Source organism: Myxine glutinosa, chromosome 1 (assembly GCF_964187855.1).
Source record: "Myxine glutinosa chromosome 1, kmMyxGlut1.1, whole genome shotgun sequence".
NCBI lineage: Eukaryota > Metazoa > Chordata > Myxini > Myxiniformes > Myxinidae > Myxine > Myxine glutinosa.
Genome location: NC_136261.1, coordinates 77,036,153 through 77,049,124, shown reverse-complemented (window position 1 = coordinate 77,049,124; position 12,972 = coordinate 77,036,153). Strand labels below are relative to the sequence as shown.

Here is a 12,972-nt window from a genome sequence, read left to right as displayed (position 1 = left end):
AGCACTGTCCATGAATTGAGTTCGATATCAGTTTCCATCACTTTCAAGGATCAATTTATTTGTTTCGAAATGTCAAATGTGGTTTTTGTTTCTTTTAAAGGTCACATTAACAAAATCTAGAATAATTTCAACATAATTCCAATGAACTTTTGGTTCTAAGACATCTTGAAAAGTAAGTTCACCCCCACAAAAAAAATATTCCATATTAAATGCCAAGTCTGTATATATATATATATATTGCTATAGAAAGTCTGCACCTCCTTTCAAAATTTTCACCTTTTGTTGTCTTATAGCCCGAAATGCATTAAATCAGAATTTTTCTTTCCACCTTCATTTACACATCGTAACCCACAGCCTGGTGTTGGCTTAGCGGTTAGGGTGCCGGCTTGGGATCCTCGGATCCTGGGTTCAAATCCCGGTTGATCGCTGAATTAACGCCAGGGTGGTTCACTCAGCCTGTCATCCTTCCGAGGTCGGCATATTGAGTACCAGCTTGCTGGGATGAATGATCACGGTGTGTACCCCGATTTAGAATAGGTACACCGTATCCCTGCGCATCGTAAGAGGTGACCAAGGGTTGGCGTCAGGAAGGGCATCCGGCCATAAAAACATTGCCTCAAACAGGGAACCATGATTGTCATGGGGCCCGCAAGGCTAACCCTCGCTCTAGCGGGGAAAATGGCCTTAAAACGATCATTCATTCAACCCACAACTTCCAAGTGAAAAACAAATTCTACAAATTTCAGAATCAATGAAAATTAAATAAAACTAGAATATCTTTGTTGGATAGGTTTGCACCCCACTTATAATGGTAATTGTAAATTAGCTCAGGTGTAACTAATCACCTTCAAAATCACACACCAGGTTAATTGGCCTCCACCTGTATTAAATTGTAGTGATTCTGATTGTTTAAGAATAAAATCGTCTGTTCCTGTAGGTTTCCTCTGCTGGGTAGTGCATTTCACAGCAAAGACTCAACAATGAGCACCAAGGAGCTTTCAAAATTTATCCGGCATAGTTGTGTAAAGACAGATCAGGGGATGGGTATAAAAATATTTCAAAGGCCTTGAATATCCCTTGGAGCACCGTCAAGACAATCATTAAGAAATGGAGGGAATATGTTACCACCAAGACCCTGCCTCAATCAGGCTGTCCCTCCAAACTGGATTACAAAACAAGGAGGAGACTGATCAGAGAAGCTGCCAAGAGGCCAGTGATAACTTTGAAAGAGCTACAGGCCTCATGGCAAAGACTGGTCTCTGTGTGCATGTGTCTCTGTGTCCCAAGCACTATAAGTCTGGCCTGTATAGTAGGTTGGCTAGAAGGAAACCATTACTCAAAAAAGCCCACCTTGAGTTCCGTTGAGGTATGCATTCTGAAGCCATCCGTGTGGCAAAACGTTTTGTGGTCTGACGAAACCAAGATGGAACGTTTTGGCCTAAATGCAAAACGTTATGTTTGGCGCAAACCCAACACTGCACATCACCCAAAGAATACCATCACTATTGTGAAGCATGGTGGTGGCAGCCTCATGGTATGGGGATGTTTCTCATCAGCAGGGACTGGGGCATTTGTCAGGATATAAGGGAAAATGAATGGAGCAAAATATAGAAAAATCTTAGAGGAAAACCTGCTGCCCTCTGCAAGAAAGCTGAAATTGGGACGGAAGTTCACCTTTCAGCATGACAACAACCCGAAGCACAGAGCCAAAGCTACACTGGAGTGGCTAAGAAACAAAAAGATAAATGTGCTTGAGTGGCCCAGTCAGAGCCCGAAAAGAACAGAAAAAAAAGATTAGCAAGGCAATTCTGCCGGTCGAAATTTAACGATTAACGAGTGAAGTTGGAATGCTTTGAGGAATAACTCGATATGAATGTCCAAATAACTTAGGGATACCTTCGATATCCAATCCTTGAGAAAAATGCCACCGAATTAATCCCATCTCTGTTGGTAAGGGGAAGGAGTTTTGTATTTTTCTTTTTTGGGGACCAAGGCTCATGGAGGGGATAAATAACAAAATTCCAGAGGGCATGAGGAAGACATGCACAAGAGGATGACCTAAATCGAATCGAATCAAATCTGGCACGACTTGAAGATTGCTGTCCATCAACAATCCAACGCTCCCACGCAACTTGACTGAGCTTGAACAGTTTTGTACAGAATAATGGGCAAATATTGTCCAATCAAGGTGTGCAAAGTTGCTGGAGACCTATCCCAACAGAGTCACAGCTGTAATTGCTGTCAAAGGTGCTTCCACAAAGTATTAACTCAGGGGGGTGGACACTTGTCCAACCAAGATATTCTAGTTTTATACATTTAATTCAATTTCTGAAATTTGTCGAATTTGTTTTTCACTTTTGAAAGGGGGTTTTGAAAGTAGACTTTTCTGAAGGCACTGTGTAAATGTATATGTATGTACATACAGTGGGGAGAACAAGTATTTGATACACTGCCGATTTTGCAGGTTTTCCCACTTACAAAGCACGTAAAGGTCTGTAATTTTTATCATAGGTACACTTCAACTGTGGAAGACGGAATCTAAAACAAAAATCCTGAAAATCACATTGTATGATTTTTAAGTAATTAATTTGCATTTTATTGCATGAAATAAGTATTTGATCACCTACCAACCAGTAAGAATTCCGGCTCTCACAGACCTGTTAGTTTTTTCTTTAAGAAGCCCTCCCATTCTCCACTCATTACCTGTATTAACTGCACCTGTTTGAACTCGTTATCTGCATAAAAGACGTCTCCAGACCGTCTCCGACCACAAAGACCGCAAAGACCGACCGCAAAGCCGTCTCCAGACCTGTCCACACTCAATCAATCAGACTCCAACCTCTCCACAATGGGCAAGACCAGAGAGCTGTCTAAGGACATCAGGGACAAATTTGTAGACTTGCACAAGGCTGGGATGGGCTACAGGACAATAGGCAAGCAGCTTGGTGAGAAGGCAACAACTGTTGGCGCAATTATTAGAAAATGGAAGAAGTTCAAGATGACAGTCAATCTCCCTCGGTCTGGGGCTCCATGCAAGATCTCACCTCGTGGAGCCTCAATGATCATGAGAAAGGTGAGGGATCAGCCCAGAACTACACGGCAGGACCTGGTCAATGACCTGAAGAGAGCTGGGACCACAGTATCAAAGAAAACCATAAGTAACACACTACGCCGTCATGGATTAAAATCCTGCAGCGCACGCAAGGTCCCTCTGCTCAAGCCAGCGCATGTCCAGGCCCGTCTGAAGTTTGCCAATGACCATCTGGATGATCCAGAGGAGGAATGGGAGAAGGTCATGTGGTCTGATGAGACCAAAATAGAGCTTTTTGGTTTAAACTCCACTCGCCGTGTTTGGAGGAAGAAGAAGGATGAGTACAACCCCAAGAACACCATCCCAACCATGAAGCATGGAGGTGGAAACATCATTCTTTGGGGATGCTTTTCTGCAAAGGGGACAGGACGACTGCACCGTATTGAGGGGAGGATGGATGGGGCCATGTATCGCGAGATCTTGGCCAACAATCACCTTCCCTCAATAAGAGCATTGAAGATGGGGCGTGGCTGGGTCTTCCAGCATGACAACGACCCGAAACACACAGCCAGGGCAACTAAGGAGTGGCTCCGTACGAAGCATCTCAAGGTCCTGGAGTGGCCTAGCCAGTCTCCAGACCTGAACCCAACAGAAAATCTTTGGAGGGAGCTGAAAGTCTGTGTTGCACAGCGACAGCCCCGAAACCTGAAGGATCTGGTGAAGATCTGTATGGAGGAGTGGGCCAAAATCCCTGCTGCAGTGTGTGCAAACCTGGTTAAGAACTATAGGAAACGTCTGATCTCTGTAATTGCAAACAAAGGTTTCTGTACCAAATATTAAGTTCTGTTTTTCTGATGTATCAAATACTTATTTCATGCAATAAAATGCAAATTAATTACTTAAAAATCATACAATGTGATTTTCAGGATTTTTGTTTTAGATTCCGTCTTCCACAGTTGAAGTGTACCTATGATAAAAATAACAGACCTTGACGTGCTTTGTAAGTGGGAAAACCTGCAAAATCGGCAGTGTATCAAATACTTGTTCTCCCCACTGTATATATATATATATATATATATATATATATAATAAAATATATACAGTAATATGTGTGTATGACTATGTATATATCTATTCGCTCTTTTTTTCATCGACTGCTTAACAACAGAGTTCTGCTTTTCTACATTTTCTGATGTCCTGATCACTTTTATTAACCATTCTCCTTCACATGCTGTGGTGCACTTGTGTTTTTGTTTATATGTTACAACCTGCTACCCTTTGTCACTGAACTCTTCCTCATGCCTTGATTTTAGTGAAAAGCAAAACAAACTTTATTGTCCCCATTATTCATTGCAGCCATGACCTGGCGAATATTCTTGGTGGAATATTGACGAAACCTCTGTACTATCCTTGGGAGCTGCATGACATTCGACAGCGCATGCGACTGGAGAAATCCATTGCTATGCACTCTACACACATGGGTACCACTCGCAAGTCTGTCAGCTTCTTATCCATTGATTCCCCCCCCCCCCCCCTTTGCTCCTGAGAAACAGATGTGTGGAAATTTGAAGCCAATCCTTAAAATCAGGAATGGTGAGGTTTTTAAAGAAATCTTTAAATTGGGAAGGAAGAGGTTTTCAAGGAATCGTATTCCTCCCTCATTGATGTTGTATTTTGTTTTGTTTTGCCCAACGAATAGCTGTTTTGGAAGATTTGCACATGATTGCTTACAAGAACGCTCTAAGAAATTCTCTCTACTGTCCCGACTTCATGATGGAGAAATTCACTCAAGACATGGTGTGTTTACCCTTGCTCCAAACACTCCAGACTTATTGTTTCTGCATTGACTGCATTTTCAACTTTCTGCATTTTATTTTTTATTATATTGACTCAGCAAACCGATGTGAAACAGACATATTCTCAATTTGCATTAAATGTTGTTGATGTTTTTTTTTTGTTTTTTTTTGGGACTGACATTCATATCTTCCTATAATTGTATTTTTTTCTCTTCTTGCATTTGCTTATATAGATGATGGATTTTATCCATAATCACATCACAAGTTCACGCCTGGCTGTCGTTGGCATCGGTGGGTTTGCTTACTCTTTCTGTATACTTTGAGTAGACGAAATGGATATCTCATTTTCTATTTTATTGTTGACCTTGCTGTGTGCATTCTCTTCTGCCTTCCATCCCCTTTCCTGTACGTGCAGGTACATTTGTTATGCACAACGTTGCCGAGCCATATTTACCCCTCACGTGCGAATTTTGCAAAATGTACAAAATCTCATCCTGAGCGTGCATGAGTACAGATGAGTAATGTAATTTCTCTCGACTGTCTGCCTGTCTGGCAGTCAAACAAAATTGAAAATCAATCAAACAGGAACTCACTGTTTTTACAGATGGCATAAAGGACACAAATGGGAAAGTAGAACTATATAAGGTGGTGTAAAAGACGCTGCATCGACAGTGGAAATGTTCTGAAAAAAGGGTTGTTTTTTTTGTTTTTCTACAGCCAATAAATTTTTTATCTTATTTCAATTGAATTATATAATTGAACACTGGAACACAAATCGCCTTCTTGGCGCTTTCAAAACCTTCCCTTTAGCAGTACTTGGAAAAATATTTGTGCCGTCACATACCCTGATATAGTGCCTGTGGGATTCAGCATTCATGCTGTCTCATAACCTGAGGCAGATTAACTGAGATTCACCATTCAGATAAATATGGAGGCACCCAGCGCAAATTGTTCACTGCCCTAAATCCATCTTTTTCAAATTCTGTTTTCTTTCCTGAAAGTCCTAGGAGTGTCCATTTATTTTATACCGTGTACCCTGCCACAGCCCTCTCCCTTCCACAGAAAACAGAAATCCACACCAAAATAAAGGCTCTCTGCTCACCTTCACTCTTTCATTCCTCTTTTCTCCCGCCTCTGGAATAAACTCCCTCACTCTTCAATCCCACTCATCCCTCCAGGTGTTTAAAACAGCTGTTCACCACCATCTCTTATCTTCCCCCATCCAAAACCTTGATCTTTTCTACCCCTGTTAATTCACCCCAGATCCACTTTTCTGAAATACCGACTTCTTTCCTGGAAGTCCTAGCAGTGTCCATGTGGTTTTTTTTTTTTTTTTACCTCTCCCACCCCCTTCCCATGCCTCCACCCCCCAAGCCCTCTACCTCCCACAGATCTCCTGATGTCCCTGCTCTCAAATGTTGGACTTGTGTGCTTCCCCCTCTCTCCCCATCTTGTCTCCCGCTCCCTTTATTTCCTCTTATGTGTCCGTTTTTTGGGGGGGTTTTTTTTTTGTCATTAATGTTAGCTCTTTACACGAGCCTCGATCTTGTATACAAAAAAAATAAAATGAAAACAAACATTTTACTGACAATATCATGGTGACTGATAAGTACTGAGACTAAGTTTCCTGAGACTGATCTGGTTTCCAGAAATTTAGAATCCAAATCCTGAATACTACTGCCTCCAGCTGGATTTTGGCTTGAGCTTTTGGAGATTTATTGCATACAATAACAACAACATGCATTTAAAGGCCATTTTCCCTGCAAGAGCGGGGGCTAGCCTTGCGGTCCCCATGACAATCTTCTCCATTTTGCCCTATTTTCTGCATCTCTCCTTGTTAACCCCCTTGCCCGCATTTCTTCTTCCACCATCTTTAGCCAAGTCTTTCTCGGTCTTCCCCGTCCTCTACGTCCTTCTACATTCATTTCCATCACTCTTCTCAACCGGTCACTTTCATCGTTCCTCAACACATGACCAAACCATCTCAATCTGTTCCTCTTCACAGCATCAATCACAGGCTCTATTCCCATCATCTTTCGCAATTCATCCTTTGTCTTCCTCTCTCTCAACGATACTCCACACATCCATCGAACCATTCGCATTTCCACCCTTTCCAGCCTTCGTTGCTGCTCTACGTTCATTACCCATGTCTCACTCCCATAAATCATAACACTTCTCACACATGCAGCATACACCTTTCCCTTCAGCTTCAACGACACTCCCCTCCTCATCAGCACGCCACTCAGTTCCCGAAACTTCTTCCATGCACATCTCACCCCAGCAACCGTTGCCGAGTCTGATCCACCTTCTCCATTCAGCATGTCTCCGAGGTAGCAAAATGTTTTCACACCTTCCAGCTTCACGCCGTCTCCAAGATCCAACTCAACATTTCTCCCATCTGCAGCTCCCTCTGTGCACACCTTACATTTGAATGTAGCTGCCACACTGGTAAATGACCCTCTCAGACCACTACATTTTTGATGAACCCACTCAGCACACATTGCACATTGAATGGAGTTCACTCCGACACCCTTCCTGCACACAGCACATGGCCACTTCCCAGTTCTTTCCACCTCACCACGTGCTTTACCACTTGCCATCACCTTCGTCTTTCCGATATTCACCTTCAGATCTTTTGTCTCCATACATTCTTTCCACTTGTTCATCCTTTCCTTCAGTCCATCCATACTTTCCGGAATCAACACCAGATCATCTGCATACAACAACTCCCATGGTAAACCCTCCTTTACGTTTCGAGCCAGCACCTCCATCACAGCTACAAATCGTAGTGGACTTGGTACCGACCCCTGATGCACTCCCACCTTTACCTCAAACTCACCGCTGTTCCTGTCCTTCGTCCTTACAGCTGTGCGCACTCTTTTGTACATTGCCATCACGACTCTGATCAACCATTCCTCCACTCCTAACTTCCTCAATGCCCATGCCAATACTTTGCGTGGAACCCTATCGAATGCTTTCTCCAGATCAACAACCCCAAGAAACAACTTCTTCCTCTTCTCCATGTACCTCTCCTGCAACTGCCTCACAATAAAAAGCATGGATGTCGTTCCTCTTCCTGGCATAAATCCAAACTGCATTTCGTCGATCTTCATTTTCTTCCTTATCCTCCTCTCCAACACCCTTTCCAATACCTTCATTCCATGCTCCAATAACTTTATCGCTCGGTACGAGCCACACTCCAGAGGGTCACCTTTCCCCTTGTATAGAGGGACGAGGGTACTCAGTTCCCAATCCACTGGAATGCGGCCGTCTTTCGCCACCAGATGACAGATCTCTGTCATTCTCTTCACACCCCAACTTCCTGCTGCCTTCACCATATCTCCCACAACTCCCGTCGGCCCTCCCGCTTTGCTTCTCTTCATTGCTTTTGTCGCTTCCTCAACTTCCTTCTCGGTTATCTTCTCTGCCGGTCCTAAAACTGGGTTACTCTCCATGTTGCCATCCCATTCATTCTCTGTATTCAACAGCATTTCCATATATCTTTTCCATCTTCCTTTAATTCCATCTGGGTCCTCAACGATTTGTCCCACTTCATCCTTCAAGCAACTATATAAGGTGACCTATACCTGATGACCAAGCAATCTATACAAGGGGAAAGGTGACCCTCTGGAGTGTGGCTCGTACCGAGCGATAAAGTTATTGGAGCATGGAATGAAGGTATTGGAAAGGGTGTTGGAGAGGAGGATAAGGAAGAAAGTGAAGATCGACGAAATGCAGTTTGGACTTATGCCAGGAAGAGGAACGACAGACGCGCTCTTTATTGTGAGGCAGTTGCAGGAGAAGTACATGGAGAGGAGGAAGAAGTTGTTTCTTGGGTTTGTTGATCTGGAGAAAGCATTCGATAGGGTTTCACACGAAGTATTGACATGGGCATTGAGGAAGTTAGGAGTGGAGGAATGGTTGATCAGAGTAGTGATGGCAATGTACAAAAGAGCGCGCACAGCTGGAAGGATGAAGGACTGGAACAGTGGTGAGTTTGAGGTGAAGGTGGGAGTGCATCAGGGGTCGGTACTAAGTCCACTACTATTTGTAGATGTGATGGAGGTGCTGGCTCAGAACGTAAAGGAGGGTTTACCGTGGGAGTTGTTGTATGCAGATGATCTGGTGTTGATTGCAGAAACTATGGATGGACTGAAGGAAAAGATGAACAAGTGGAAGGAATGCATGGAGACAAAAGGTCTGAAGGTGAATATTGGAAAAACGAAGGTGATGGCAAGTGGTAAAGCATGTGGTGAGGTGGAAAGAACTGGGAAGTGGCCATGTGCTGTGTGCAGGAAGGGTGTCGGAGGAAACTCCATTCAATATACAATGTGCGCTGAGTGGGTTCATCAAAAATGCAGTGGTTTGAGAGGGTCATTAACCAGTGTGGCAGCTCCATTCAAATGTAAGGTGTGCACAGAGGGAGCTGCAGATGGAAGAAATGTTGAGTTGGATCTTGGAGACGGCGTGAAGCTGGAAGGTGTGAAAACATTTTGCTACCTCGGAGACATGCTGAATGGAGAAGGTGGATCAGACTTGGCAACGGTTGCTCGAGTGAGATGTGCATGGAAGAAGGTTCGGGAACTGAGTGGCGTGCTGATGAGGAGGGGAGTGTCGTTGAAGCTGAAGGGAAAGGTGTATGCTGCATGTGTGAGAAGTGTTATGATTTATGGGAGTGAGACATGGGTAATGAACGTAGAGCAGCAACGAAGGGTGGAAATGCGAATGGTTCGGTGGATGTGTGGAGTATCGTTGAGAGAGAGGAAGACAAAGGATGAATTGCGAAAGATGATGGAAATAGAGCCTGTGATTGATGCTGTGAAGAGGAACAGGTTGAGATGGTTTGGTCATGTGTTGAGGAAGGATGAAAGTGACTGGTTGAGAAGAGTGATGGAAATGAATGTAGAAGTAAGTTGAGGACAGGGAAGACCGAGAAAGACTTGGCTAAAGATGGTGGAAGAAGAAATGCGGGCAAGGGGGTTAACAAGGAGAGATGCAGAAAATAGGGCAAAATGGAGAAGATTGTCATGGGGACCGCAAGGCTAACCCCTGCTCTAGCAGGGAAAATGGCCTTAAAATGCATGTTGTTGTTGTATCCTTCGAGCGACTCACCCCCATCACATCACACCTCTCTTTCGCTATCTGCTTTGCAATCCTGAATACCACTCTCTGACCCTCTTCCAAATCCAAGCGTTCTCCGAACATTTTCCTACATGCCTCCTGCGCCTTTGCTACCTCTTTCTTTGCAGCCTTCTTGGCTGCCTTATAACTTTCATGCTCTGCTTTTTCTGCTCCCGTACCCTTCGCCTTCTGCCACTCCTTGAACTTCTTCCTCTTCTCGTCAATCCTCTTTCCAACTTCATCATCCCACCACCATGTTTCCAAGTGCTTCGGTGGTCCTTTTGTCCATCCACATACGTCACCAACGGCTCCCAACAGACTATCTTTCATTGACATCCAACCACTTTCAAGCTCAATCACATCATCCTCTACCCTACTCAGCCTCTCTTTTAATGCCTACCTTACTGTCACCTCTTTCAACCTCCACACCTTCATTCTCGGTTGGCACTTCACCCGCCAAGCTCTCCTCGCACCTTTCACCCTTATGTCGCAGACAACCAAGTGGTGCTGTGAAGCAGCCTCCTCCCCCGGGATCACCTTTGTGTCCCAGAGGTGCCCCCTATCTCGCCTGCGCATCATCAGGTAGTCAACGGTTGTCGTCGACCCACCTGACGTGTATATAACAAGCTTATTATCCTGTTTCTGGAACTGAGTATTACAAATCAGCTCCATCAGCAAACTCCAAAATCCTTTCACCTTCTCCATTTCTCACACCATATCCGTAACCTCCATGAACTCCCTCAAAACCGTCCATACTCCTTCCCACATGTCCATTTAGGTCTCCTCCTACCACAACAACTTCCTCATCTTTCACGTTTTCCATCAGCTTCTCTATCGCACACCAGAACTTGTCCTTCTCTTCATCGCTCCGACCAACCTGCAAAGCACATCCCGAGATGACGTTCACCAGGCGCTTTCCAATCATCATTTTCACCATCATCAACCGATCACTCACTCTAGTCACACTCACCACACTGTCTACAAACTCCTCAGAAAACAGGACACCAACACCATTCATGCCTCTGGGCACCCTTGCCACACAAACTTGTATTTCTGTCCCTGCCTACCCTTCACCATTCTCACACCACTTCCCTTCCATCTCATCTCTTGCACACAACATATGTCCACTCTTCTTCTGACCAATACTTCCACCACTTCTCCTGATCCCCCTGTCATTGTCCCGACATTCCATGTCCCAAACCTCAGAAACAGATCTCTACTTTGGGCTGTACCCTGCCCATGTGTAGTTGTAATTGTCATGGTTCTCTTTTTGAGGCAATGTTTTTATGGCCGGATGCCCTTCTGATGCCAACCCTCTTTGTCGCCTCTTACGACACGCAGGGATACGGTGTACCTATTCTAAACCAGGGTACACAACGGGAATTATTACACAACGGGAATTATGCATGTTCCTGTCAATTATTGGATAGGACTGCTGCAAGAACTTGTGCACAGGTATTGATCTGGGAGATAAGTAAATGCCATTTGTTCTCTTCCTGGTCATAACATGAGGACAATTTGATTTGATTTTGACAATTTTAAAATAATACCGGTGAACCGATTAATAATTGAGAACATCGAAAGGCACGGTTGCATTCAGACTCATCTGGACAAAACTAAAATCAACATTTATCAGAGAGAAAGGTCACACAAGGCCATAGATGCCTACGAGTCTGGGAAGGTGTTGTCCCTCCATTCCATGTCCCAAACCTCAGAAACCGATCTCCACGTCGGGCATCAGACGTTTTGCCGTCATAAATTTTCCACCCTTGCTTCGATCGGGTTCCCCACCTTGAGTTTTGACGAGAGGGAGTGGGGTCCCCCATGGGGTACTTCGGGCTGTACCCTGCCATATGTAGTTGTAATTGTCATGGGATATGGTGTACCTATTCTAAACCGGGGTACACACCAGGAATATATATATTGGTGCTTGAGTGCTTGAGGTGCTTGAGGGTGTATTGGTGTGTTTTTGGGTGCTTTCATGGTGCATTGATGCAGAGCAGACTGTCTCCCCCCCCCAGAAAGAACAATCACAGGTCCTGGGTTGCGTTTTGTAAATAAAGTAGCGTCACTGTAAATAATGCTCCCACGTCAGTGTATAGTTTGAAGACCATTCCGCAATTCGGTTAACTGTGGGTGTGAGTCTGTTAGGTAGGGTGCAATGGAGCAGCGGGACATATTTATCTATGTTTTAAAACTGTCGCACTCAGGGTTAGGTTAAAAGTAGAGGGAACTACACCTACGTGTCACACTAAATTAAAGTTGTAGGCCCGGGACGTGCCTAAGAGGAGGACGGTGCAGTGTTGCGGATATGAGGATTGTATTTTTTTTGTGAAAAGTGTATTGTGTATACTTGTGGAAATGTATTGGAATTTGTTATGAATTATTGCTCGAGTCTGGCCCCTCCTGCCTCCAGTGTTGTGTAAAGGTCAAAGGGTGTCCCGGTAGTTAATTCCAATAAGCACACATTGAAGGACACGATAAAACCCTTGTTCAGTAGTTTATATCCTTATTATGTGTTCTAGGGTAAGGCCTTGTCTTCCATTAAAATCACACTCCATTGCACCGAGTGAAAAAGATAGATTCCCTTCATTCTTCATTCCCATTCCCCAAAAACCTCCATTTCCCCTTTCGTCAATTGCCATTCGCATTGCCAACTACAATTGCCGCCATTGAACATGTACTCGGGTTGGGAAGAAAGGCATGCCCGCCCGTCGTCATCAGGGCGGAGCCAGAGGGTCACGCGACCAACCATGGCCGAGGTGAGCACACCGATGGGCGTGTCAGGAAGGCCGGCGGCTTAATCGCCGGAGGCGTTATAAAAGCGCGGGCGCAAGAGTGATAAGGAAAAGTCGTCAGAGCAAAGCTGCGTAAAAAGGGTCCAAGAGAGAGCTGCGTGGTGAGGTGCAAAGAGAGCTGAAGAGAGAGCTGCAGAGAGCTCCAAGAGAGAGCTGAGTTGTGAGGTCCAAGGCTGAGCTGCGTGGTGAGGTGCAAAGAAAAGAGCTGGGTTGTGAGGTCTGAGAG

At 44.6% G+C, this 12,972-nt stretch overlaps 1 protein-coding gene across 1 annotated transcript in view; it reads left to right on the top strand.

Annotated features, from left to right (window-relative positions):
• Positions 1-12,972, top strand: part of UQCRC2 (ubiquinol-cytochrome c reductase core protein 2) — a 131,762-nt gene that overhangs the window by 85,687 nt on the left and 33,103 nt on the right. Inside the window, exons 6-8 of the mRNA XM_068113783.2 lie at positions 4,388-4,512; positions 4,731-4,828; positions 5,061-5,118. Of these exons, the coding sequence (XP_067969884.2) occupies positions 4,388-4,512; positions 4,731-4,828; positions 5,061-5,118 (281 nt within the window). The remainder of the gene's footprint in view (positions 1-4,387; positions 4,513-4,730; positions 4,829-5,060; positions 5,119-12,972) is intronic.